Raw genomic sequence first — 27,727 nt, 5'->3', positions numbered from 1 at the left:
AAAGATCTTCTATACCAATACATCTAGAGAGTTGCACACTACAGTATATCACATGTGTAATAGTATGACGAAAGAGTGCATTTATAGAATGTCTATTAATGAGTTGAAAGGAAGTTTCCTGCTATATGGAGTACAAGTTAAGATCTGATCTTTCCTATAATATTTTTCTTTTTTGGGTTGTGCCCAATATCGCCCTTCTGTATCTTGGTTTCATTACATTCTCCTTCCTTTCAATTGGAACTCTGACATGGAAGGATTCATGCCTTACCTTCCGGCCACCATGACAAAGGTTTCTTTCCATGCTAAGAGATATCATGTGTTTTTGAGTTTTAGGGGAAAAGATGTGAGAAAGACTCTGGTTGACCATCTCTTCCAAGCTCTTTCCACAGCCGGATTGAATGTATTTCTTGACACCCACAAATTAAATAAGGGGAGAACCATTGATTCCAGCCTGAAAAATGCAATTATGTGGAGCGCAATATGTATTCCTATATTTTCCAAAGGCTATGCAAGCTCAACATGGTGTCTTAGGGAAGTTGCCTTTATGTTGGAATCTTCTGGGATGATTATTCCTCTCTTTTATGAACTGGAACCGACCCATGTTAGGTATCCTCTAGGAGATTCCAGCCCTTATAAGGAATCATTTGAAAAGCACTACAACCATCCAAATCGATATTCAAGAGAAGAGATTGATGGGTGGAAGCATGCCCTTGAGCAGATCTTCTCTCGTTCAGGGTGGTCACTAGATATGACTGCAAGGTTAGTAATTGATCTTTGTTTTTTTGTTTTTTCAAATTCAATTATTAGTTTAAAATTGAATTATTTTTTAAAAGTAAAGGATGAAATGTGTCAAAGTTCTTTTTTATAGTTAGATAAGAAGAAAAATAGACAAATATAAATAGAAATGGAAAATAAATAGTGAAAAGAGATATTGAGTGAGTTTAAATGGATAGAACTCTATGTAATTATATATAAAAAAGGGGAAGAGAGAGAATTTTTAGTCATGAAATTGTTTCAAAACTAACATTTTCAACTTGGTTTGAAATGGATACACTCAAGAGATTTGGAAAGTCTATGCGATTTTTTTTCTTTTTTCTTTTGACATATATTAAAGACTCCAAAATTATTGTCAATTCACCACTTTATAAAAATTTGGTAAGACTAAATGGGAGCCTGCATGCTAATAGTTTTACTTCTGCAAGTTTCAGCTAGAAATGGAAAATAGTTTGTCTAAAATGCTAAGATTTAAAAACAAAAATATAAATTAGATACTACATACTGAAGGGCAAGACCTTTTTGATAAAAGACTCACAATTTACTGTTGTGGTGTAAGCTCTTGCCTATAATCTATTAAAATTTATTATTCACTATACAAATAAAATATAAATGAATATTTTTAATAGTTATAATACATTTATAATCCAATTACACTTTCTCCTTTCTTTATATTGGCAATCTCAAGTGAAACCTAATATGCCGAATCAGAAATGTTTTTTAAGGAGACGAAAAATAGGATAGCATTTATTTACTTTAAAAGCATAAACCCAAAAATCTCCTAAAAAATAGTTATTTTTATTTTATACCGCACCATTCACGGATACTCTGGTGGCCTCGGTCATATATATATATATATATATTCACCTATCGAGTATTGAGAGGTTTAGAGCCATCCAATTTAGTGGAGATAATGTTGATCTCTACTTTGTAGTATAATATTTGTACCCACTGCAATATAAAATGTGGGTTGTACCGGGCATCTTCTGAGCGATGTAACGTTATTGATGCCTGTAAGCTGCTCCAATGCAGAAGGGTTACCGACTGCATCTACGGATGAGATACACATGTACATATGGTAAATTTGAGTCAAATAGACATACAATGAATAATATGGACATTTCATTGATGCAGCATATGAACAATTTAGCCCTGTTGGTTCTTATTTAATTCTAAGTCTGTGAATTCCAAAATAAATATTATGAATTGTCACATGTCTGAGAGTGTAAATCTATCAATTTAAAATTGAGGAGTTTCAACAGTTGAATGCCTCCACAAAGCCGGCCTATTTTAAGAAGGGAAAGAAATATCAGATTCGTTTATCACATAATTAATGCCCCATATCTAATATAGTGAGCACTCTTAAGAACGTCAAAAGAAAAAGCCAAACACCTGAACTCAATCGTTCAAAATAACCAAATTTGAGCATCTAGAGGTTTCCTGTGGGCTTCTCATTTCTGACTATAAGTATGGGACAAGTTGAATTGTTTTGGTCGTAATAAAAGTAGCAAGGAATCTAGTCTATTTTGTAAAGCTGAAATAGCTAATATCTTGCAATTGAAGAGCATGTGCAAATTTTCATTTTCATTGAGAAATAGAAAACAAGTTATTTATTACAAGTTTTTAATTACTGCAAAAGAGTTCTAGATTAACCTTCATATGATATATGTAAAAGAAGTTTAGATTGCAGAATATATATTTTTAAATGTTGATAATATAAGAATGATGTGTTGAGTGACCTTCATGTTATGTAAAAGATCACAGACTTTGAATAGGTTAAGATCATCACTCTGTTTATAGTATTCATGAAAGTTACATAGACCAGTAGATCTATTATTCGCGATCAAATATTGATACAGATTTAAATATATATGAAATATGAATTTTTTTTTAATTTGATTTTTAAAAATCTTACCTCTCTAGTTTTCTGTTCCTTTTTATTTCATTTTTCCTGTGCTCTTTCTTTCACTTTTCTGACGTAAAGACTCCATCATATCACTAAGCTTTATTTCCTTGCACGGTAGTTCGCAAGCATTAGCTTTCGCTTGAAATACTTGGAAAACCTGAAGCAATAATGATTCGAAAAAAGGAGTTAAAAGGAAGATTAGAGAGGATAATCTTTTAAATTGAATATGGAAGAAAGCTGGAGCAGATGAAAAAAAGAATTCTTACCTTAGGTTTTCCTTCATACGCATGAGATAAGATGCCAGAAAATAAAGATCATCGAAGATAGTTGTGTGGCTTTACTCATATCCATCCATTCTACACTATTAAAACAAAATCATAAAACATTTAAAATCTGCCCTCTTGGAAAATAACAGGAGATACTTCATTGGCTGGACAAAAACTAGCACAATGTTTCAAAGCAATATGCACCAAGTTTTTAGTACGAGCAAATTTCCATAAATACATAGATTTGCCATGGTTATTATGAAGATTATATATTTTTTGGGTGATTAGGATGGGCACAAATTAGATATACTTCGTAATTGCAATTGCATTGTCATTTGAAATGATAGAAAATAGATTCGATTATTTCGTCGTTGTACAGGTGTCACTAACTTCGCAATATACAGATTCGAAGGTCAGCTAGTGAAGAAAGTGGTGAACGACATAATAAAGACACTTGATAGTGTGCCGTTACAAGCTCCCAAACATCCGGTGGGATTTGAAACTGTACGAAAAGGTCTAATTCAGAAATTGCATCTCATTTCATCCCAATATGGAATATTGGGTATAGGTGGTATTGGGAAGACCACAGCTGCGAAGCCCATGTATAATAAAATTTATAGTGAATTCGATGCTGCTTCCTTCCTGTTTAATGTCCTCGACGCTAGCCTTCCAAAATTGTAGGGTCAAATTCTCAAAGATTTGGTCAACTATGAAGAAGATCTGTGTGGAAAAGGGCAAATATTTGTTGACAGATCGTTTGCAAGGAATCCGCGCCCTTGTCGTCTTGGACGATGTTGATAATCGCGTGCAATTGGACACCTTGGATGGGGATTGGCTGGCCCCTGGAAGCTGTTTAATCATTAGACACATTCTCAATGCCGCTCATATCTCATCCGATTGCATTCACGAGATGCGCGGATTTGAGGAAAGCGTAGGGCTCTAGTTGTTTTGTTGGCATGCCTTCCTCAGACCATCCCCCATTCCCCATTTTAAACAACTCTTGAGAAGAATAGTGGAGGCTTGCAAGGGACACCCTCTTTCTCTCGAGATCATTGGAGCCTTTTTGTACGATAAGCAGGATGACACTCACATTGATTGCTGGAATGAAACCCTTGAAAACATTGCAGGCAATAGAGACATTTTTGAAACACTCAAGATCAGTTATAGTGGTCTTAGTAGTGAGGAAAAAGAAATGTTTCTGAACATTGCTTGCTATTTTATTGGAGAATGCACAACTTCTCGCATAGTTTTCTGGAAATCCATGTACAAGAATGTGCGCATTGCTATCAATAATCTGTTAAATAAGTTGTTGATAAAGATAGACGAGAAAGGTGTATTTGAAACACATGACCTCATGCGAGATATGGGCCGAATCATTGCTGAGGAAGATCAAACCTAGCAATGGGAGACTGTCCACTTCTAGTCAAGCAGCTCATTCAACAATGCAAGTAGCACTATCAATATCTCTCGCCTTCGTCTCCATCAAGGTGATTCACGGTGCCTTGAAATGTTGTGTACACCTAGTCTTTGCTATCTTCATTTGGACTCTTGAAAGAGAGGTCACAAGTTCAAATCCCACTGGGGGAGTAGGGTATGTATGCCTCATTTGTAATGCCAAGCGCCTCTCGAAAAAGAGTACGAGGTAGTCCCATATCACTGTCACCATACGTAAACCCAAAAACTATGGCATAGTGTCGTGGACTATAAAACCACCTTGCCTTGCCTTTTTGCAAGCATGGGGTGTAGCTCGAATTTGTTGGAGGAGTTACTTTTAGCAATAAAGGAGAAATCATCTGTTTTAGGCATGAGATCGCAATTGAGGATCATCAACTGGACTGACTGCAGGTCCCTGCGAAACCTCCCGGACAGTGTTAGTTATTTGTCACTTTTGCAGTCCTTGAATTTTTCCAGATGTCAGAATTTGAATTGTCTTCCTAACATCATTTCCGACCTCTCACAACTGCAATACATAAATTTGAGTTACTGTGAAAAATTGCGTTGCCTTCCTGACAGTATTGGGAACCTCTCTGGGCTTGAGTACTTGAACTTAACCTGTTGGAAGAATTTAATTATAACCCCAGGATGTAAATAAATACTATATATTTATTTCGTTATTGAATACTAGCAATCAGCTCATTACAGCTTGTCTTATGGTTTGATGGAATGAAATTTATGCTTTCCCTTATTTGCATAAAAGCATGTGTAATGTGTAATGTACTGGCAGCGTCACACAAAGAGTAGATCAAAATGGTATACCTCAACCTCCTGATCATATCTTAAATGCATTAAATTCTTGGTCAATTTTTGTATGCAATCTTAAATAAATTTTACACTTCAAAGCTCTTAAAAAATACTTACTATCACATGCTAAAGGGGATGTTTTCCTTCAATCCAGAAAAATTAGTGTCCAAGCTAACAAAAGTCAGATGGTCACGATGTAAAAGTTCAAAACTCAAATTCAAATTGTCTGGCAAACCCAATAAAGGTAAAATGCATATTAATCGCCTTGCACGTAAGTTCAGACTCGTCCTTTTTTTTTTCACGATTTTGTTTGATTAAAATCTCTTGGATGCAATCTCATTTTTAAAATTAAATTGAGAATATATTAGAAGATTACTGAAAAGTTTTTTTTGCCATATATATTAAAATGGTTGGAAGCAATTGTATAATGGTAATGCTTTAAAATAAGGTTGTATTGTTTCAGCTTCATATTTATAGTATTATATCTATACCAATATGAATATGAGAACTTATATTTAATTTAAATTTTTAGGCTAATTTTTATTTTTATATTGTTGAAGACTTGATTTTTAGGCTATAACTGTTAAAAAGTTAAATTTGACTTCTTTTTACAAAAATTAATTTATTTCTTAATATGTGATGTCTAAACTGCTAAATTCTTCTATGAATATTAAATATTAAAATATAACATGATTTTATTTTTCTAAATCTTAGAAAAGTTAGATTCTTGTGACGAAACCAAACACATTGATCATGCGTGGAGTGTCCCAATATTCTCAGTAGAGAAATCTGGTTTTTCCATATAGACAAGGAGTGCCCCTATTTTCCCATGATATAATGAGTAAACCCGTGGATATGATGAACAACAAAAATGGGATGAGTAAGCCACGTTTGTTGAAATGAATCAAGACTGGAATTCAAGCTGGTAGGAAAACAAACTAAAAGTAACAATGAGAGTTATATTTGTAATCTCAAATGCAAATTGACCCTCTATTTGTTATGTGCTACCAAAAATTATATTGGAACTTATTTTGTGAGTTGTCAAATTTTATAATAAATACCTTTCTCTGGTGCCTTTTTAAATTCTTTATTCAACAACGGCATGGTTTTAGAAATCAATGACTTAAAGTTTTTTTTTTTTTTTTTCGGTCTTTAATAACTTAGAACCCATTTTTTTGACTGCATGAATTAGCAATCTAGCATTTGTCTAATATTGGAATTTGTTAGATGTTGGATTTGTTAATCTAGAGTTTGATTTGGAAATATAATTGGATCCATTTGGTTCACTTGAAATTTGATGGGAAGATGTTTTCCTTGTTTGATTATACAAAATCAGAATTGGAATAAGATTAACTTTATAATTTATTTTGAAATCTCATTGAAATCGAATCTTCTAGAGATTGCATGAAAATCAAGTTTTGCATATTATGCAAACTAGTTAACAAATTTCGAGGTGCTTCTTTAAATTCTTTATTAAGAAAGTGCTTTAATATTAAGGCGTGGTTTTGGAAAACACTAGCTTGGATTTTTATTTTTTTTGTCTTCTATATCTGTTTGACTGCAGGAATTAGCTAATGCAGCATTTATGTAATACTGAAATTTGTTAGTTATTGAATTTGTTAATCTAGAGTTTGATTTTGGGAATATGATTGAATCCATTTGGTTCACTTGAAATTCAATGGGAACATATTTTCTAGTGTTTGGTTGTACAAAACTAGAATCAGAATAAGATTAATTTTATAATTTATTTTGAAATATTTATTTTTTTAATTTATTAATTTTTTTATTATATTTTTTTAATAGAACATAAAGTATTTCATCAAGTTTTCTCTAACTATGTTTACCCAATTTTTTTACTACAAAATATCAATATTCATTTTTTATTATTATGCATCGAGTTGATAATTTGGTAAAACAAAATTCCTATCAACTCATTGTTGCAGGCAAGAAAAATCTGCAACAACTAGTTTTTATGAACATTTTGAGAAAGGAGTTAGATGGAAGGGTTCCAAGATTCTGAATTTCCACCACAGTGAGGAAGAAGAGATGTTTTTGATTGAATCTCAAGATCCTAAATTTGATTATTCAAAAATGCTTTCCATTATTAAAATAGTATTATCCCATGCTCCATCTAAGTCCTCCTCCAAGAAGAGATGTCAGAAATATAAGATAGCTAAATTGAAGGAAGAAATTGACATTGGTAGTCAATCCATCTTGGATGGAAAATCATTAGTTTCTAAAAGGTTGAGGAGACTGTATCGCTTTCCTTGAGCCCAATGAAAATTCTGACATGGAATGTCAAAGGTTTAAATGCATCTAATTAGAGGTACGAGATCAAGTATCAATTGTATGCACTTAAGGTATATATTATAATGTAACAAGAAACCAAAAATTATCTACAAAACTTTGAAGACACTATTCAAAAATGTTATAAATAGAATGCAGTTCATACACTTATTGCAGGAGCCCTATGTGGTCTTATTACTCTCTAGAACCTAGAATCAATGGTTATTCATGCTGAAAAATAGGATCCAATTGGCAGGATCTAATGGTTGTCAATTATAATCTAAACTTCCTATTACTTAATTTATATGGACCAACTTAGACCTATAATAAAAAGAAGCTATGGATTTCTCTACTTAAATATGAATCAATAAAATAAAATATTAAGTCTTCAATACTTATAAAAAATTTGTTTTTTTTTTTCTAGATGTTTTCTTCCATGCTAGTATAGCATTGTTCTCATATTGTTTTCCTCAACATGATATCAAAGAAAAATTTGATACTTGGAAAGTGATATGGCTTTTTTGTGAAATTGTGATCTTTTCAGCTAAATAGTGTCAAGAATTTTTCTTGTGTCAACGAATTTCTATATTTGTTTAGTGAGATTTTTTTCATTTGTTAATTTGAGATTTGATGATTCTAATTTTTTTTCTTGTCCAAAAATGAGAGAAGTTGATACAATGGATTATCATAGTGTTATTTTACATGCAGAAAGTTAAGTGGAGATAATTACTAGTATTGGGTTTCACAAATAGAGATGTCTCTAACACATCAACATTATTATAATATTGTTATTGGGATGAACAAAGATAGAGCAAGTAGATTGGGATAAAATGGACAAGAAGGTAGCAGCTTTGATCAAGCTTGCACTTTCAAAAAAAAGTCTTTTCGAAAGTAGTGTGAAAATATAAGAAATGTAAAAAAAACTATCGAAATTGAGTTGATATATGAATCATATCCCTCACCATAGACTTGTACAATATGGAGTTATCAAATTCACAAGAAATAGTCTATCATTTAAGTAAATTAAAGGAATAGAAGAATTAGTTGTTTTCAATAGAAAGGAATATAAATGATAAAGATTTTGTACAAATAATATTACGAAATCTTGAAGAATCTTATCAATCATTTAAAAAGGACTTGATACTCCAGATAAATTAAAAATATTAAATCTAATGAGTCATGTGCTAAGTTAATCTATGAAGAGAAACATAAAATAAAGGAAAGAGAATCATTTATTGCTTAATCTTGAGTCTTAAGCATTTAAGAAAATAATGTTATAAAAAGGCACAAAATAATTAATCTAAAGAAAGGAATCAAAAGTATGGAGATAAAACAATGAACTCTTATTGGGTTGGGGGGGGATGGAAACACTCAATAAATTATGTATCAAATAAGCCTTCAACTTCCTAAATAGAAAATACAGGTGAAAGAGGGGTATTCCAAACATAACTCTTAATATAATCAAGGTTAGACTAGCAAAACTCAAATAGGATGAAGAGATGTCAATATTAAACTCATATTATGTAATCAGGAAGTGTGCATGCAAATAACCTTTCATGCAATGTTCATTTACTTTAATATGTGCAATATAAGTGTAAATTGAACCAATTAATTAAATGAAATATATCTAGGAGCATTATACGTGCAATCATACCAATTAAAGCATATAAATAGGTCTATGCTAAGAGATTCAAAAAAGGGGGAAATCTAACTTTGAAATATGAAAAAGAAAGTGCCTTTCTACTCTAAAAGCTGTGGAATTGGAACTATGATTCAAAATTCGACTATGGGTTTGTGTTCAATGCAAAGAAAACCCAAAAACCTTGAAAATCTCAAAATTCTTGATCAATTTGGGTGACATCTACCAATTTATGAGATGAAAAACATGTTCAAGAAGTTTAACCTAGATCTTTACAAATATTTCTTATATAATTAAGTTTCTTCAAATCAATAATAAAATACACTCCAACACATATTTTGTACCATAATATTCTATAATAATTCAAAGAACAAACTAAAATATTACTGAACTGCTTACTTAAAGTATACATTTGAATCAATCTTAAAAAATATTTCATATTAATAAGTTAATGTTAATTACTATTATTCTTATTTAACGTGTTCTAGATTAATTAAATATTAGAAAATTTTGAAAAATAAATAAATAAAGCTAATCATAAATTACCTAACAATTGTTCTTTGCACTACATAGAGTTTTTACATAAATCTGACGAGCAAAGTCGCAAACGGATTTTCTAAGGTATACGCCCCCTAAAACTACTTGGACATTTCTTCTCGAACAAGGTCAAGCTCCTCTCTTAGAAAATTTAGTCTTGACAGAGATTCGTGTGCCACCGACTTTCAAAATAGATTTACAAAAAATTATAAAATGTGTTTGACATTGACTTTCAAAATAGATTTAACATAACATTGCAAAATAGATTAAAAAATAGACATGCATGGAGGTACCCACTACAATATAACAATTGTATGGGGAAAGAGTGGGGAAAGAGCATATAGGATGGCTATCAAGAACTTGGAATAAATTCCAATGATATATGTAGTAGAGGTTAAGATCTGATGCGTGGATTTAGGTTTTGTCTCATTACATTCTTCTTCTTCCTTTGAATTCAAACTCTAACATGGAGGGAGTCAAACTCTACATTCCTACCACCATAAAAGTTTCTTTCAATTGTACCATGAAATATCATGTGTTTTTTACTTTTAGCGGAAAAGATGTGAGAAAACTCTGGTTGATCATCTCTTTCAAGCTCTCTTTGCAGGCTGATTGAATGTATTTCTTAACATCCACAAGTTAGAGAAGGTGCAAATCATTGATTTAAGCTTGGAAAATGCAATTAAGTGCATTGCAATATATGTTCCTATATTTTCCAAAGGCTATGTGATCTTGGCATGGTGTCTTAGGGAGTCTGTCTCAATGTTGAAATTTTTTGCTCTTATGGGCGAGCTTTCCGATTTATAGGAAGGAAATGAATGAAATTTTGATTGAAAGCTCCTTGTTATAATCTTCATGCGGTGCATTTCTATAAGAAAATTTAATTCTAATTAGTACTTTGGGTTATTGCCTCTCTTTGTTGCCCATATTCATTGAACAAGAGAAGTCTTCTATGTGTTGGCAGTAGCCAACTACAAGGGTCTCTCTCTGATGTAGGAGAATTTGGGGGCATTGGACAATTTTACATCTTGTTTAAGTATTATTATTATTATTTTTTTAATAATAGTTAATTAGTTGAAAATGAATGCAGACATATATAAATTTTTATGTATTGGGCTGGGAAAAGTGTTCAAGAGAACACAGAAGTCTGAAAATACATCTAAACTATAATTTTCAACAAGGTACACCTGAACTATCATTCATAATGGTTAAATCAAAAAAATTGATTTTTTGAGGTGTGGAGAAATCTACCTTTAGTTTTGCAAGTCTGAAGAACAATTGGCAGATATTTTCTCTATGGTGTTATGAAAAAGTAAATTTGAGTGTCTGCGATAATGAAGTTATAATAAAAATAAAATGGAGCAAAGAAAAACAGAACAAAGATAGGGCAGAAAAGAGGAATTAAATACAACACATATGGACACTGAAAATTTAGAACTTTACTGCCAGAGCACACTGCAACTTTTTGTTATATACATGAGCCAAAGCAACTGGAAATTTATAACCATTTATGCAGACCTCTAGAAAGCTCCCAATAAGCTACGTTGAAGATGGGATAAGATGGGGAACAATCTGGATGTTTAAGGTACCTATTTTGGAAAATTGAATAAATACACTTTTTAGAAGCTCTGTTGGAAAAGTTGAAAGGTGGTCTACTCGTTATGTGTTTCTTATATTGATAGAGATGTGTTGTTCATCAAAAGGAAGAGAGATTTCTAAGAGGTGAAAAAAATATAAAAAGAAGTCGTAGACTAGAAGTTATTTATTGGAAGTTGAGTTCTTCTCTTCTAGATAAAATAAATAGTAAGGAATCTCGAAGAATAGCTTGTAACTTACAATTTGTAAAACTAAAATAGATAATATTTTGCAATTGAATTAGAATAGCATGTGTGAATTATCATTCTCATTAAGAAATAGAAGGAAAATTATTTCCTATAAATTTCTTACTTTGAATATATTATATTAGTTTGAATAATCCTCTTATGATATGAAACAACATGAACTTTAAGTATTTTAAGAAAGTTCTTTTGATCACTTTGATTTTCTCTTTATAAAAATCAAATAGTAACAATAGTTCTATGATTTGATATATATTCAATTAAATATTAATAAAATTTAAAATAAACATGAAATATGGATTAAAAAAATATCTATTTTATTTTATTTTTATTTTTCCTCTGCTGCTTTCTTTCTCTTTTCTGACATAAAAGACTTAGTGATATCAAGGATCTTGATTTCCTTGCACATTAGTTTACAAGAATTGGCTTTAGCTTAAAATACTTAAAAACCTAATGAAATAATGATTGAAAAAATGGATTTATAGAACAAATTAGAAAGGGTGATCTTTTAGGTAAGTTTAGATATGAAAGACAGTTGATACAGATGAGCATGAGATATTTTGACCTTAAGTTTTCCTCCGTTTGCATTAGATAAGATGCAAGAAAATAAAGAACTTCAAAGACAGTTCTGTGGCCGCCTTGGTTTTCATCTATTCTATAGGATATAAAAATATGGAAAAAATTTAAAATATTCCCTCTTGGAAAATAAGTGGGGATAATTCACTAGTTGAACAAAAACTGGCAAATGCGTCATAGAAATATGTACCAAGTTTTTAGTATAAACAGATTTCTGTAAATACATAGTTCTACCATGGTTATTTAGTTCCCTTTCTAATAGTATAGGGAAATCTTAGCTGCTGAATGTATTATAAAGGGAACTAAATAACCATGGTAGAACTATGTATTTACAGAAATCTGTTTATACTAAAAACTTGGTACATATTTCTATGACGCATTTGCCAGTTTTTGTTCAACTAGTGAATTATCCCCACTTATTTTCCAAGAGGGAATATTTTAAATTTTTTCCATATTTTTATATCCTATAGAATAGATGAAAACCAAGGCGGCCATAGAACTGTCTTTGAAGATCTTTATTTTCTTGCATCTTATCTAATGCAAACGGAGGAAAACTTAAGGTCAGAATATCTCATGCTCATCTGTATCAACTGTCTTTCATATCTAAACTTACCTAAAAGATCACCCTTTCTAATTTTTTTTATAAATCCATTTTTTCAATCATTATTTCATTAGGTTTTTAAGTATTTTAAGCTAAAGCCAATTCTTGTAAACTAATGTGCAAGGAAATCAAGATCCTTGATATCACTGAGTCTTTTATGTCAGAAAAGAGAAAGAAAGTAGCAGAGGAAAAATAAAAATAAAAAAAAATAGAAATTTTTTAAATTCATATTTCATGTTTATTTTAAATTTTATTAATATTTAATTGAATATATATCAAATCATAGAACTATTGTTACTATTTGATTTTTATAAAGAGAAAATCAAAGTGATCAAAAGAACTTTCTTAAAATACTTAAAGTTCATGTTGTTTCATATCATAAGAGGATTATTCAAACTAATATAATATATTCAAAGTAAGAAATTTATAGGAAATAATTTGCCTTCTATTTCTTAATGAGAATGATAATTCACACATGCTATTCTATTTCAATTGCAAAATATTATCTATTTTAGTTTTACAAATTGTAAGTTACAAGCTATTCTTCGAGATTCCTTACTATTTATTTTATCTAGAAGAGAAGAACTCAACTTCCAATAAATAACTTCTAGTCTACGACTTCTTTTTATATTTTTTTCACCTCTTAGAAATCTCTCTTCCTTTTGATGAACAACACATCTCTATCAATATAAGAAACACATAACGAGTAGACCACCTTTCAACTTTTCCAACAGAGCTTCTAAAAAGTGTATCTATTCAATTTTCCAAAATAGGTACCTTAAACATCCAGATTGTTCCCCATCTTATCCCATCTTCAACGTAGCTTATTGGGAGCTTTCTAGAGGTCTGCATAAATGGTTATAAATTTCCAGTTGCTTTGGCTCATGTATATAACAAAAAGTTGCAGTGTGCTCTGGCAGTAAAGTTCTAAATTTTCAGTGTCCATATGTGTTGTATTTAATTCCTCTTTTCTGCCCTATCTTTGTTCTGTTTTTCTTTGCTCCATTTTATTTTTATTAAAACTTCATTATCGCAGACACTCAAATTTACTTTTTCATAACACCATAGAGATACTATCTTCCAATTGTTCTTCAGACTTGCAAAACTAAAGGTAGATTTCTCCACACCTCAAAAAATCAATTTTTTTGATTTAACCATTATGAATGATAGTTCAGGTGTACCTTGTTGAAAATTATAGTTTAGATGTATTTTCAGACTTCTGTGTTCTCTTGAACACTTTTCCCAGCCCAATACATAAAAATTTATATATGCCTGCATTCATTTTCAACTACTTAACTATTATTAAAAAAGAAATAATAATACTTAAACAAGATGTAAAATTGTCCAATGCCCCCAAATTCTCCTACATCAGAGAGAGACCCTTGTAGTTGGCTACTGCCAACACATAGAAGACTTCTCTTGTTCAACGAATATGGGCAACAAAGAGAGGCAATAACCCAAAGTACTAATTAGAATTAAATTTTCTTATAGAAATGCACCGCATGAAGATTATAACAAGGAGCTTTCAATTAAAATTTCATTCATTTCCTTCCTATAAATCGGAAAGCTCGCCCATAAGAGCAGAAGATTTCAACATTGAGACAGACTCCCCAAGAAACCATGCCAAGATCACATAGCCTATGGAAAATATAGGAACATATATTGGAATGCACTTAATTGCATTTTCCAGGCTTAAATCAATGATTTGCGCCTTCTCTAACTTGTGGATGTTAAGAAACACATTCAATCAGCCTACAAAGAGAGCTTGAAAGAGATGATCAACCAGAGTTTTCTCACATCTTTTCCCCTAAAAGTAAAAAACACATGATATTTCATGGTAGAATTGAAAGAAACTTTTATGGCGGTAGGAATGTAGAGTTTGACTCCCTCCATGTTAGAGTTTGAATTCAAAGGAAGAAGAAGAATTTAATGAGACAAAACCTAAATCCACGCATCAGATCTTAACCTCTACTACATATATCATTGGAATTTATTCCAACTTCTTGATAGCCATCCTATATGCTCTTTCCCCACTCTTTCCCCATACAATTGTTATATTGTAGTGGGTACCTCCATGCATGTCTATTTTTTAATCTATTTTGCAATGTTATGTTAAATCTATTTTGAAAGTCAATGTCAAACACATTTTATAATTTTTTGTAAATCTATTTTGAAAGTTGGTGGCACACGAATCTCTATCAAGACTAAATTTTCTGAGAGAGGAGCTTGACCTTGTTCGAGAAGAAATGTCCAAGTAGTTTTAGGGGGCGTATACCTTAGAAAATCGGTTTGCGACTTTGCTCGTCAGATTTATGTAAAAACTCTATGTAGTGCAAAGAACAATTGTTAGGTAATTTATGATTAGCTTTATTTTTATTTTTTTCAAAATTTTCTAATATTTAATTAATCTAGAACACGTTAAATAAGAATAATAGTAATTAACATTAACTTATTAATATGAAATATTTTTTAAGATTGATTCAAATGTATACTTTAAGTAAGCAGTTCAGTAATATTTTAGTTTGTTCTTTGAATTATTATAGAATATTATGGTACAAAATATGTGTTGGAGTGACTTTTATTATTGATTTGAAGAAACTTAATTATATTATAAAGATTTGGAAAGATCTAGTTTAAACTTCTTGAACATGTTTGTCATCTCATAAATTGGTAGATGACACCCAAATTGATCAAGAATTTTGAGATTTTCAAGGTTTTTGGGTTTTCTTTGCATTGGACACAAACCCATAGTCGAATTTTGAATCACAGTTCCAATTCCACAGCTTTTAGAGTATAAAGGCACTTTCTTTTTCATATTTCAAAGTTAGATTTCCCCCTTTTTTGAATCTCTTAGCATAGACCTATTTATATGCTTTAATTGTTATGATTGCACGTATAATGCTCCAAGATATATTTCATTTAATTAATTGGTTCAATTTACACTTATACTGCACATCTTAAAGTAAATGAACATTGCATGAAAGTTGATTTGCATGAACACTTCCTGATTACATAATATGAGTTTAATATTGACATCTCTCCATCCTATTTGAGTTTTGCTAGTCTAACCTTGATTATATTAAGAGTTATGTTTGGAATACCCCTCTTTCACCTGTATTTTCTATTTAGGAAGTGGAAGGCTTATTTGATACATAATTTATTGAGTGTTTCCATCCCCCCCCAACCCAATAAGAGTTCATTGTTTTATCTCCATAATTTTGATTCCTTTCTTTAGATTAATTATTTTGTGCCTTTTTATAACATTATTTTCTTAAATGCTTAAGACTCAAGATTAAGCAATAAATGATTCTCTTTCCTTTATTTTATGTTTCTCTTCATAGATTAACTTAGCACATGACTCATTAGATTTAATATTTTTAATTTATCTGGAGTATCAAGTCCTTTTTAAATGATTGATAAGATTATTCAAGATTTTGTAATATTATTTGTACAAAATCTTTATCATTTATATTCCTTTCTATTGAAAACAACTAATTCTTCTATTCCTTTAATTTACTTAAATGATAGACTATTTCTTGTGAATTTGATAACTCCATATTGTACAAGTCTATGGTGAGGGATATGATTCATATATCACCTCAATTTTGATAGTTTTGTTTACATTTCTTATATTTTCACACTACTTTCGAAAAGACTTTTTTTTGAAAGTGCAAGCTTGATCAAAGTTGATGCCTTCTTGTCCATTTTATCCCAATCTACTTGCTCTATCTTTGTTCATCCCAATAACAATATTATAATAATGTTGATGTGTTAGAGACATCTCTATTTGTGAAACCCAATACTAGTAATTATCTCCACTTAACTTTCTGCATGTAAAATAACACTAAGATAATCTATTGTATCAACTTCTCTCATTTTTGGACAAGAAAAAAAATTAGAATCATCAAATCTCAAATTAACAAATGAAAAAAATCTCACTAAACATATATAGAAATTAGTTGACACAAGAAAAATTCTTGACACTATTTAGCAGAAAAGATCACAATTTCACAAAAAAGCCATATCACTTTCCAAGTATCAAATTTTTCTTTGATATCATGTTGAGGAAAACAATATGAGAACAATGCTATACTAGCATGGAAGAAAACATCTAGAAAAAAAACAAATTTTTATAAGTATTGAAGACTTAATATTTTATTTTATTGATTCATATTTAAGTAGAGAAATCCATAACTTCTTTTTATTATAGGTCTAAGTTGGTCCATATAAATTAAGTAATAGGAAGTTTAGATTATAATTGACAACCATTAGATCCTGCCAATTGGATCCTATTTTTCAGCATGAATAACCATTGATTCTAGGTTCTAGATAGTAATAAGACCACATAGGGCTCCTGCAATAAGTGTATGAACTGCATTCTATTTATAACATTTTTGAATAGTGTCTTCAAAGTTTTGTAGAGAATTTTTGGTTTCTTGTTACATTATAATATATACCTTAAGTGCATACAATTGATACTTGATCTCGTACCTCTAATTAGATGCATTTAAACCTTTGACATTCCATGTTATAATTTTCATTGGGCTCAAGGAAAGCGATACAGTCTCCTCAACCTTTTAGAAACTAATGATTTTCCATCCAAGATGGATTGACTACCAATGTCAATTTCTTCCTTCAATTTAGCTATCTTATATTTTTGACATCTCTTCTTGGAGGAGGACTTAGATGGAGCATGGGATAATACTATTTTAATAATGGAAATCATTTTTGAATAATCAAATTTAGGATCTTGAGATTCAATCAAAAACATCTCTTCTTCCTCACTGTGGTGGAAATTCAGAATCTTGGAACCCTTCCATCCAACTCCTTTCTCAAAATGTTCATAAAAACTAGTTGTTGCAGATTTTTTTTGCCTGCAACAATGAGTTGATAGGAATTTTGTTTTACCAAATTATCAACTGGATGCATAATACAAAAAAATGAATATTGATAATTTGTAGTAAAAAAATTGGGTAAACATAGTTAGAGAAAACTTGAAGAAATACTTTATGTTCTATTAAAAAATATAATAAAAAAATTAATAAATTAAAAAAATTAATATTTCAAAATAAATTATAAAATTAATCTTATTCTGATTCTAGTTTTGTACAACCAAACACTGGAAAATATGTTCCCATTGAATTTCAAGTGAACCAAATGGATTCAATCATATTCCCAAAATCAAACTCTAGATTAACAAATTCAATAACTAACAAATTCCAGTATTACACAAATGTTGCATTTGCTAATTCCTCCAGTCAAACAGATATAGAAGACAAAAGAAATAAAAATCCAAGCTAGTGTTTTCCAAAACCACGCCTTAATATTAAAGCACTTTCTTAATAAAGAATTTAAAGAAGCACCCCGAAATTTGTTAACTAGTTTGCATAATATACAAAATTTTATTTTCATGCAATCTCTGGAAGATTTCATTTCAATGAGATTTCAAAATAAATTATAAAGTTAATCTTATTCCAATTCTGATTATGTATAATCAAACAAGGAAAACATCTTCCCATCAAATTTCAAGTGAACCAAATGGATCCAATTATATTTCCAAAATCAAACTCTAGATTAACAAATCCAACATCTAACAAATTCCAATATTAGACAAATGCTAGATTGCTAATTCATGCAATCAAAAAAATGGGTTCTAAGTTATAGAAGATCGAAAAAAAAAAAAAAAAAACTTTAAGTCATTGATTTCTAAAACCATGCCGTTGTTCAATAAAGAATTTAAAAAGGCACCAGAGAAAGGTATTTATTATAAAATTTGACAACTCACAAAATAAATTCCAATATAATTTTTGGTAGCACATAACAAATAGAGGGTCAATTTGCATTTGAGATTACAAATATAAATCTCATTGTTACTTTTAGTTTGTTTTCCTACCAGCTTGAATTCCCGTCTTGATTCATTTCAACAAACGTGGCTTACTCATCCCATTTTTGTTGTTCATCATATCCACGGGTTTTCTCTTTATATCATGGGAAAATAGGGGCACTCCTTGTCTATATGGAAAAACCAGATTTCTCTGCTGAGAATATTGGGACACTCCACGCATGATCAATGGGTTTGGTTTCGTCACAAGAATCTAAATTTTCTAAGATTTAGAAAAATAAAATCATGTTATATTTTAATATTTACTATTCATAGAAGAATTTAGCAGTTTAGACATCACATATTAAGAAATAAATTAATTTTTGTAAAAAGTAGTTAAATTTAACTTTTTAACAGTTATAGCCTAAAAATCAAGTCTTCAACAATATAAAAATAAAAAATTAGCGTAAAAATTTAAATTAAATATAAGTTCTCATATTCATATTAGTATAGATATAATACTATAAATATGAAGCTGAAACAATACAACCTTATTTTAAAGCATTACCATTATACAATTGCTTCCAACCATTTTAATATATATGGCAAAAAAAACTTTTCAGTATTCTTCTAATATATTCTTAATTGAATTTTAAAAATGAGATTGTATCCAAGAGATTTTAATCAAACAAAATCGTGAAGAAAAAATAAGACGAGTCTGAACTTACATGCAAGGCGATTGATATGCTTTTTACCTTTACTGGGTTTGCCAGACAATTTGGATTTTAGTTTTGAACTTTTACCCCGCGACCATTTGACTTTTATTAGCTTGGACACTAATTTTTCTGGATTGAAGGAAAGCATCCCCTTTAGCATGTGATAGTAAGTATATTTTTTAAGAGCTTTGAAGTGTAAAATTTATTTAAGATTGCATACAAAAAATGACCAAGAATTTAATGCATTTAAGATATGATCAGGAGGTTGAGGTATACCGTTTTGATCTACTCTTTGTGTGACGCTGCCAGTACATTACACATTACACATGCTTTTATGCAAATAAGGGAAAGCATAAATTTCATTGCATCAAACCATAAGACAAGCTGTAATGAGCTGATTGCTAGTATTCAATATCGAAATAAATATATAGTATTTATTTACATCCTGGGGTTATAATTAAATTCTTCCGCCAGTTCTCTGCCTGAGGAGGCAATCCCAAGAGGCATATTGTTGGTTTGATCAAAATGGCATATGGAGTTGATTTCCATGCAGAATAACAACTCATAATGTCCAACTTATCCAGATTTGACAAGTTGCTAATGCTTTCTGGAAGGCTCTGCAATTTTACGTACCAGCTTAGGCTTAAATGTTTCAACTGTGATAGATTGCCAATACTGTCGGGAAGTTGAACTAAGATCTTACAACAGGTTAAGTTCAAGTACTCAAGCCCAGAGAGGTTCCCAATACTGTCAGGAAGGCAAAAAAAAATTTCAAAGTAACTCAACTTCATGTATTGCAGTTGTGAGAGGTCGGAAATGATGTTAGGAAGACAATTCAAATTCTGACATAGTGAAAAATTCAAGGACTGCAAAAGTGACAAATAACTAACACTGTCCGGGAGGTTTCGCAGGGACCTGCAGTCAGTCTAGTTGATGATCCTCAATTGCGATCTCGTGCCTAAAACAGATGATTTCTCCTTTATTGCTAAAAGTAACTCCTCCAACGAATTCTAGCTACACCCCATGCTTGCAAAAAGGCAAGGCAAGGTGGTTTTATAGTCCACGACACTATGCCATAGTTTTTGGGTTTACGTATGGTGACAGTGATATGGGACTACCTCGTACTCTTTTTCGAGAGGCGCTTGGCACTACAAATGAGACATACATACCCTACCCCCCAGTGGGATTTGAACTTGTGACCTCTCTTTCAAGAGTACAAGTTCTCCACCACTAGACCAACTCAGGTTGTCTAAGAATTCACCTTGACCCATCTCAAAGTTAGAGGAAGAATTTCTAAGATATCTTCTATGAGCACTTGCTCCAAATGAAGATAGTGAAGACTAGGTGTACACAACTTTTTAAGGCACCGTGAATCACCTTGATGGAGATGAAGGCGAGAGATATTGATAGTGCTACTTGCATTGTTGAATGAGCTGCTTGACTGGAAGTGGACAGTCTCCCGTTGCTGGGTTTGATCTTCCTCAGCAATGATTCGGCCAATATCTCGCACAAGGTCATGCATTTCAAATACACCTTTATCGTCTATCTTTATCAACAAGTTATTTGATAGATTATTGATAGCAATGCGCACATTCTTGTACATGGATTTCAATAAAACTATGGGAGAAGTTGTGCATTCTCCAATAAAATAGCAAGCAATGTCCATAAACATTTCCTTTTCCTCACTACTAAGACCACTATAACTGATCTTGAGTGTTTCAAAAATGTCTCTATTGCCTGCAACGTTTTCAAGGGTTTCATTCCAGCAATCAATGTGAAGGTCATCCTGCTTATCGTACAAAAAAGCTCCAATGATCTCGAGAGAAAGAGGGTGTCCCTTGCAAGCCTCCACTATTCTTCTTGAGAGTTGTTTAAAACGGGGAATGGGGGATGGTCTGAGGAAGGCGTGCCAACAAAACAACTGGAGCCCTATGCTTTCCTCAAATCTTCGCATCTCGTGAATGCAATCGGATGAGATATGAGCGGTATTGAGAATGTGTCTAACGATTAAACGGCTTCTAGGGGCTAGCCAATCCCCAGCCAAGGCGTCCAATTGCACGTGATTATCAACATCGTCCAAGATGACAAGGGTGCAGATTCCTTGCAAACGATCTGTCAACAAATATTTGCCCTTTTCCACACAGATCTTCTTCATAGTTGACCAAATCTTTGAGAATTTGACCCTACAATTTTGGAAGGCTAGCGTCGTGGACATTAAACAGGAAGGAAGCAGCATCGAATTCACTATAAATTTTATTATACACGGCCTTCGCAGCTGTGGTCTTCCCAATGCCACCTATACCCAATATTCCATATTGGGATGAAATGAGATGCAATTTCTGAATTAGACATTTTCGTACAGTTTCAAATCCCACCGGATGTTTGGCAACTTGTAACGGCACCCTGTCAAGTGTCTTCATTAGGTCGTTCACCACTTTCTTCACTAGCTGACCTTCGAATCTGTATATTGCGAAGTTAGTGACACCTGTACAATGACAAAATAATTGAATCTATTTTCTATCATTTCAAATGACAATGCAATTGCAATTATGAAGTATATCTAATTTGTGCCCATCCTAATCACCCAAAAAATATATAATCTTCATAATAACCATGGCAAATCTATGTATTTATGGAAATTTGCTCATACTAAAAACTTGGTGCATATTGCTTTGAAACATTGTGCTAGTTTTTGTCCAGCCAATTAAGTATCTCCTGTTATTTTCCAAGAGGGCAGATTTTAAATGTTTTATGATTTTGTTTTAATAGTGTACAATGGATGGATATGAGTAAAGCCACACAACTATCTCTGATGATCTTTATTGTTTGGCATCTTATCTCATGCGTATGAAGGAAAACCTAAGGTAAGAATTCTTTTTTTCATCTGCTCCAGCTTTCTTCCATATTTAATTTAAAAGATTATCCTCTCTAATCTTCCTTTTAACTCCATTTTTCGAATCATTATTGCTTCAGGTTTTCCAAGTATTTCAAGTGAAAGCTAATGCTTGCGAACTACCGTGCAAGGAAATAAAGCTTAGTGATATGATGGAGTCTTTACGTCAGAAAAGTGAAAGAAAGAGCACAGGAAAAATGAAATAAAAAGGAACAGAAAACTAGAGAGGTAAGATTTTTAAAAATCAAATTAAAAAAAAATTCATATTTCATATATATTTAAATCTGTATTAATATTTGATCGTGAATTATTGATCTACTATTCTGTGTAACTTTCATGAATACTATAAGCAGAGTGATGATCTTAACCTATTCAAAGTCTGTGATCTTTTACATAACATGAAGGTCACTCAACACATCATTTTTATATTATCAACATTTAAAAATATATATTCTGCAATCTAAACTTCTTTTACATATATCATATGAAAGTTAATCTAGAACTCTTTTGCAGTAATTAAAAACTTGTTTTCTATTTCTCAATGGAAATGAAAATTTGCACATGCTCTTCAATTGCAAGATATTAGCTATTTCAGCTTTACAAAATAGACTAGATTCCTTGCTACTTTTATTACGACCAAAACAATTCAACTTGTCCCATACTTATAGTCAGAAATGAGAAGCCCACAGGAAACCTCTAGATGCTCAAATTTGGTTATTTTGAATGATTGAGTTCAGGTGTTTGGCTTTTTCTTTTGACGTTCTTAAGAGTGCTCACTATATTAGATATGGGGCATTAATTATGTGATAAACGAATCTGGTATTTCTTTTCCTTCTTAAAATAGGCTGGCTTTGTGGAGGCATTCAACTGTTGAAACTCCTCAATTTTAAATTGATAGATTTACACTTTCAGTCACGTGACAATTCATAATATTTATTTTGGAATTCACAGACTTAGAATTAAATAAGAATCAACAGGGCTAAATTGTTCATATGCTGCATCAATGAAATGTCCATATTATTCATTGTATGTCCATTTGACTCATATTTACCATATGTACATGTGTATCTCATCCGTAGATGCAGCTGGTAACCCTTCTACATAAGAGCAGCTTACAGGCATCAATAACGTTACATCGCTCAGAAGATGCCCGGTACAACCCGCATTTTATATTGCAGTGGGTACAAATATTATACTACAAAGTAGAGATCAACATTATCTCCACTAAATTGGATGGCTCTAAACCTCTCAATACTCAATAGGTGAATATATATATATGTATATATATATATATATATATGACCGAGGCCACCAGAGTATCCATGAATGGTGCGATATAAAATAAAAATAACTATTTTTTAGGAGATTTTTGGGTTTATGCTTTTAAAGTAAATAAATGCTATCCTATTTTCCGTCTCCTTAAAAAACATTTTTGATTCGGCATATTAGGTTTCACTTGAGATTGCCAATATAAAGAAAGGAGAAAGTGTAATTGGATTATAAATGTATTATAACTATTAAAAATATTCATTTATATTTTATTTGTATAGTGAATAATAAAGTTTAATAGATTATAGGCAAGAGCTTACACCACAATGGTAAATTGTGAGTCTTTTATCAAAAAGGTCTTGCCCTTCAGTATGTAGTATCTAATTTATATTTTTGTTTTTAAATCTTAGCATTTTAGACAAACTATTTGCCATTTCTAGCTGAAACTTGCAGAAGTATAGACTTTCGAAATCTCTTGAGTGTATCCATTTCACACCAAGTTGAAAATGTTAGTTTTAAAACAATTTCATGACTAAAAATTCTCTCTCTTCCCCTTTTTTATATATAATTACATAGAGTTCTATCCATTTAAACTCCCTCAATATCTCTTTTGACTATTTATTTTCCATTTCTATTTATATCTATCTATTTTTCTTCTTATCTAACTATAAAAAAGAAATTTGACACATTTCATCCTTTACTTTTAAAAAATAATTCAATTTTAAACTAATAATTGAATTTGAAAAAACAAAAAAACAAAGATCAATTACTAACCTTGCAGTCATATCTAGTGACCACCCTGAACGAGAGCAGATCTGCTCAAGGGCATGCTGCCACCCATCAATCTCTTCTCTTGAATATCGATTTGGATGGTTGTAGTGCTTTTCAAATGATTCCTTGTAAGGGCTGGAATCTCCTAGAGGATACCTAACATGGGTCGGTTCCAATTCATAAAAGAGAGGAATAATCGTCCCAGAAGATTCCAACATAAAGGCAACTTCCCTAAGACACCATACTGAGCTTGCATAGCGTTTGGAAAATATAGGAATACATATTGCGCTCCACATAATTGCATTTTTCAGGCTGGAATCAATGGTTCCCCCCTTATTTAATTTGTGGGTGTCAAGAAATACATTCAATCCGGCTATGGAAAGAGCTTGGAAGAGATGGTCAACTAGAGTCTTTCTCACATCTTTTCGCCTAAAACTCAAAAACACATGATATCTCTTAGCATGGAAAGAAACCTTTGTCATGGTGGCCAGAAGGTAAGGCATGAATCCTTCCATGTCAGAGTTCCAATTGAAAGGAAGGAGAATGTAATGAAACCCAGATACAGAAGGGCGATATTGGGCACAACCCAAAAATGAAAAATATTATAGGAAAGATCAGATCTTAACTTGTACTCCATATAGCAGGAAACTTCCTTTCAACTCATTAATAGACATTCCATAAATGCACTCTTTCGTCGTACTATTACAAATGTGATATACTGTAGTGTGCAGCTCTCTAGATGTATTGGTATAGAAGATCTTTATTATTATCTATTTACTATTACCATGTCAATTTCAATGGGAGCCTTTATATCTGATAATGTTCAAGTTTTAATTTTTTGAAATTTAATATTCTCCAAAACAAAAGATTAAAATTTATCAATAATTTAAAAAAAAATTGTATTAAATAAAAGCTACTATATTTTACATGTATGATATTTTAAAAATTTGTATTAAATAAAAGTTAATATATTTTAAATGTATAATATTTTTTCGGTCAACTGGACTTGGTGGTAAAAATACTGAAACAAAGCAAATATAAAGAAGACTTACAAATTCAATAATTTGCTAAAGCAAATGGTAAGAAAACTTCAGTCTGAAAGTCACTGTCAAACAGGACTCTAACAGGGTTAAATTTTCCGACAGAGAGTTTGACGTTGTTTTGGAAGAAACATCTGCATAGCTTCACGAGCTTGAGAGTTTAGGGTCGAGTGAGGGCGTACTTTTTAACTTCTACCGCATTGCCTTGCCGCTTGTTCTGGAATTAGAACGATATAATATTTGAGTCCTGAGCGATGCTTCAACATGAAGCTTCTGCGAATTATGAAAAACATGCACCGGAGGAGATACAAAGGAGCATCAATCTATTAGATTTATAGTCAAATGCATAATAAATGGTGGTCATGAAGTTGGTTATAGTATTCATGACATATATAGTTTGTGATCAGGTTGCACTAATCATGAAGATAAGACTGAGCTGGAGGTGGACCTACTTGACCATTTGGTTGATTCTATGGCATCTAACAGGAATTGGCCCTCCTCCTAAGATTCTAACAAAAGCCCAAACATACTACCGCATCAAACTTATATGTTTAATTAGAAGAATGGTGAAGGAAAGCCACAGAAATTGGAAAAATATTTATTTTCTTGAACTTTTTGCCGGCCAATTCGCTTTCCACGTTACACGCACTTTTTGGCTGACGCATTTTGTAGATTGAAAACGATATATTCGAATACAATGCAACACCTTTAGGAAATTTTCCTCGCTCGCCTGCTCAGATTTGACATAATGTGCATCCTTCTCCTCAGAAAGCTCGTAACGGTTAACTTAGATAAGAACTTTCGTTTGTGGGGCACCCGGGCAAGTAAAGTTGAAATTAAACATGTTATAGGATTCCACGAAAGGGGGAGTTGTCTCAAAACATCATTTTAAAATCAACGATCATATTCATTAATATAGGATGCAAGATGATTGCAGTAATCTCAATGATTAATTTTAAAATATGAAAATATGCAATTCCTGACAAGTGTAATCCTTTAGAATATTTTATTACATTTGTTGTTGAGTGTTTTCAGAATGTGAAAGTCCAATATGAAATTCTTTTCTCACCGTGTGATAAATGTAGTCCTTTCCAAATTTTTTTTGTATGGGACGTGTTTGATCTGCATCTTTAAAAAAACACGCATTTATCTCAACCAACTGCCATAATCCTATATGGGTTTAGATTATGGAAAATGTAGCGGCGTTCTTTGTTTTCCTGACTGTTGAGTTAACGGCTGTTTTGGCGGTCGGTTATATGAATTCTCTGGCGGCTTCTTATGGAGAAAATGGGCGGACGCTCTACGGATTGAACGCCGATGGTTCGCAATTTGTGACTCGCTTTGGAAGCGATGTGGCGATCATGTACGGAGCACCTCTCAGAAAGGCGTTCACAGGGCTGACTGGCGGCGATGGATTTGTGTGCTGATTGGAGGGCTCCGGGCAGCCATATTGCTGGGGAAACAACGTGTATGTTCAGATGGGAGTGCCGTCAACCGCAGCAGAATATGTTGAAATCAGTGCTGGTGATCACCATTTGTGCGCTTTGAGGAACTGGGACTGGATTGTATATTTTAAAATGTGGAATCTTTCCTAAAATTATCTTCTTTAGGTAGTCTTAGCTGGTGGATGGGAAATCAACAAAATATAGGCAAGTATAAATGCTTCTCATTATCATAATTAATGTTCTGTCATTATTATTCGAACAAAAATAGTCTGGCCTAGAATTACGAGGGCCTTCAATGGAATCCAGAAATTTGCTTTCATAGTTCTCTTCTATATTATATATTTCACCCCTACTCTAAAGTTATTACTAAACTTGGTTGCAACTATTGAAGTAGTTAAAAATCATTTCGAAATCGTTGAATTGTTAATAATGTTAATAAATTAAGTAGAACTAATTAAATACTTGTTAAAAATTATTTGTTCACGTTCCCACCGTCAGGTTAGGCTCAATATGATTTATGCTCTGCATGTCAATCACATTGTATATCGAGTGAGGGAAGCGCAATGGAGAAGGATGTTTGGGGTTACTTCTTGACGAATATTCAAAACCTGGTATTCGCGTCCATAGCACTTTGTCTATTTTAGCTGTGTAATAGCACTCGATCTATGGGGAAGCTTTAAGAAGAGAACGTACTGGATCCCGGGGAAGTATTTGGTTCTGTGTGCGCTGACAATTGAGGCTCTGTCATACTTGGACATGGCGTCTGTGAGCCTTTCGGACAACCCAAACATATGGGGCATGTCAATGGTGCTTGGCAATCATCTCCTCATTGAGAGTGGAAGACTCATAATATGTGTGTTTATAGGTTATCTGCTGCCGGGAATAGCCGCGTCTGGGTCTAGAGACCAGTGGGGAGATATTCTTGCCTTGGCCATCAATTTGTTGAGCAATATCGCCTCTGAGCTCTACTTTCTATACGCACAACAAATTTGGTGTTAGATGTGATAATATTTTATCCAATTTTGATGTTTATTTTTGTGAGGATCTAAATGCATGGTGGATTACTGTATAATTTGTCATGTCCCCTTTTCAAATAATTAAAAAATAA

At 32.0% G+C, this 27,727-nt stretch overlaps 3 protein-coding genes across 3 annotated transcripts; 2 read left to right on the top strand and 1 right to left on the bottom strand.

Moving 5' to 3' along the window:
• The first annotated feature begins 247 nt into the window (after positions 1–247).
• LOC149563486 (toll/interleukin-1 receptor-like protein) lies at positions 248–3,627 on the top strand. The gene is made up of 2 exons (XM_089828204.1): positions 248–759; positions 3,351–3,627. Exons 1-2 carry the CDS (start codon positions 248–250, stop codon positions 3,625–3,627), a joined length of 789 nt encoding a protein of 262 aa, XP_089684330.1.
• Positions 3,628–3,655: 28 nt separating this feature from the next.
• On the top strand, positions 3,656–4,345 carry LOC149563485 (TMV resistance protein N-like). The gene is made up of 2 exons (XM_089828202.1): positions 3,656–3,877; positions 4,025–4,345. Exons 1-2 carry the CDS (start codon positions 3,656–3,658, stop codon positions 4,343–4,345), a joined length of 543 nt encoding a protein of 180 aa, XP_089684328.1.
• A 17,039-nt stretch (positions 4,346–21,384) lies between these two features.
• On the bottom strand, positions 21,385–24,649 carry LOC149563484 (toll/interleukin-1 receptor-like protein). Its single transcript, XM_089828201.1, has 2 exons — positions 24,138–24,649; positions 21,385–21,661 (listed from the first exon to the last, which is right to left on the bottom strand). The coding sequence occupies exons 1-2, from the start codon at positions 24,647–24,649 to the stop codon at positions 21,385–21,387; spliced, it is 789 nt and encodes a 262-aa protein (XP_089684327.1).
• Positions 24,650–27,727: the final 3,078 nt, after the last annotated feature.

This window comes from Cupressus sempervirens, chromosome 4 (genome assembly GCF_028749045.1).
Source record: "Cupressus sempervirens isolate cs-2001-9-10 chromosome 4, ASM2874904v1, whole genome shotgun sequence".
In the NCBI taxonomy this organism is placed as follows: domain Eukaryota; kingdom Viridiplantae; phylum Streptophyta; class Pinopsida; order Cupressales; family Cupressaceae; genus Cupressus; species Cupressus sempervirens.
The sequence above is the reverse complement of the archived record's forward strand: the minus strand, read 5'-3'. Positions and strand labels throughout refer to the sequence as shown.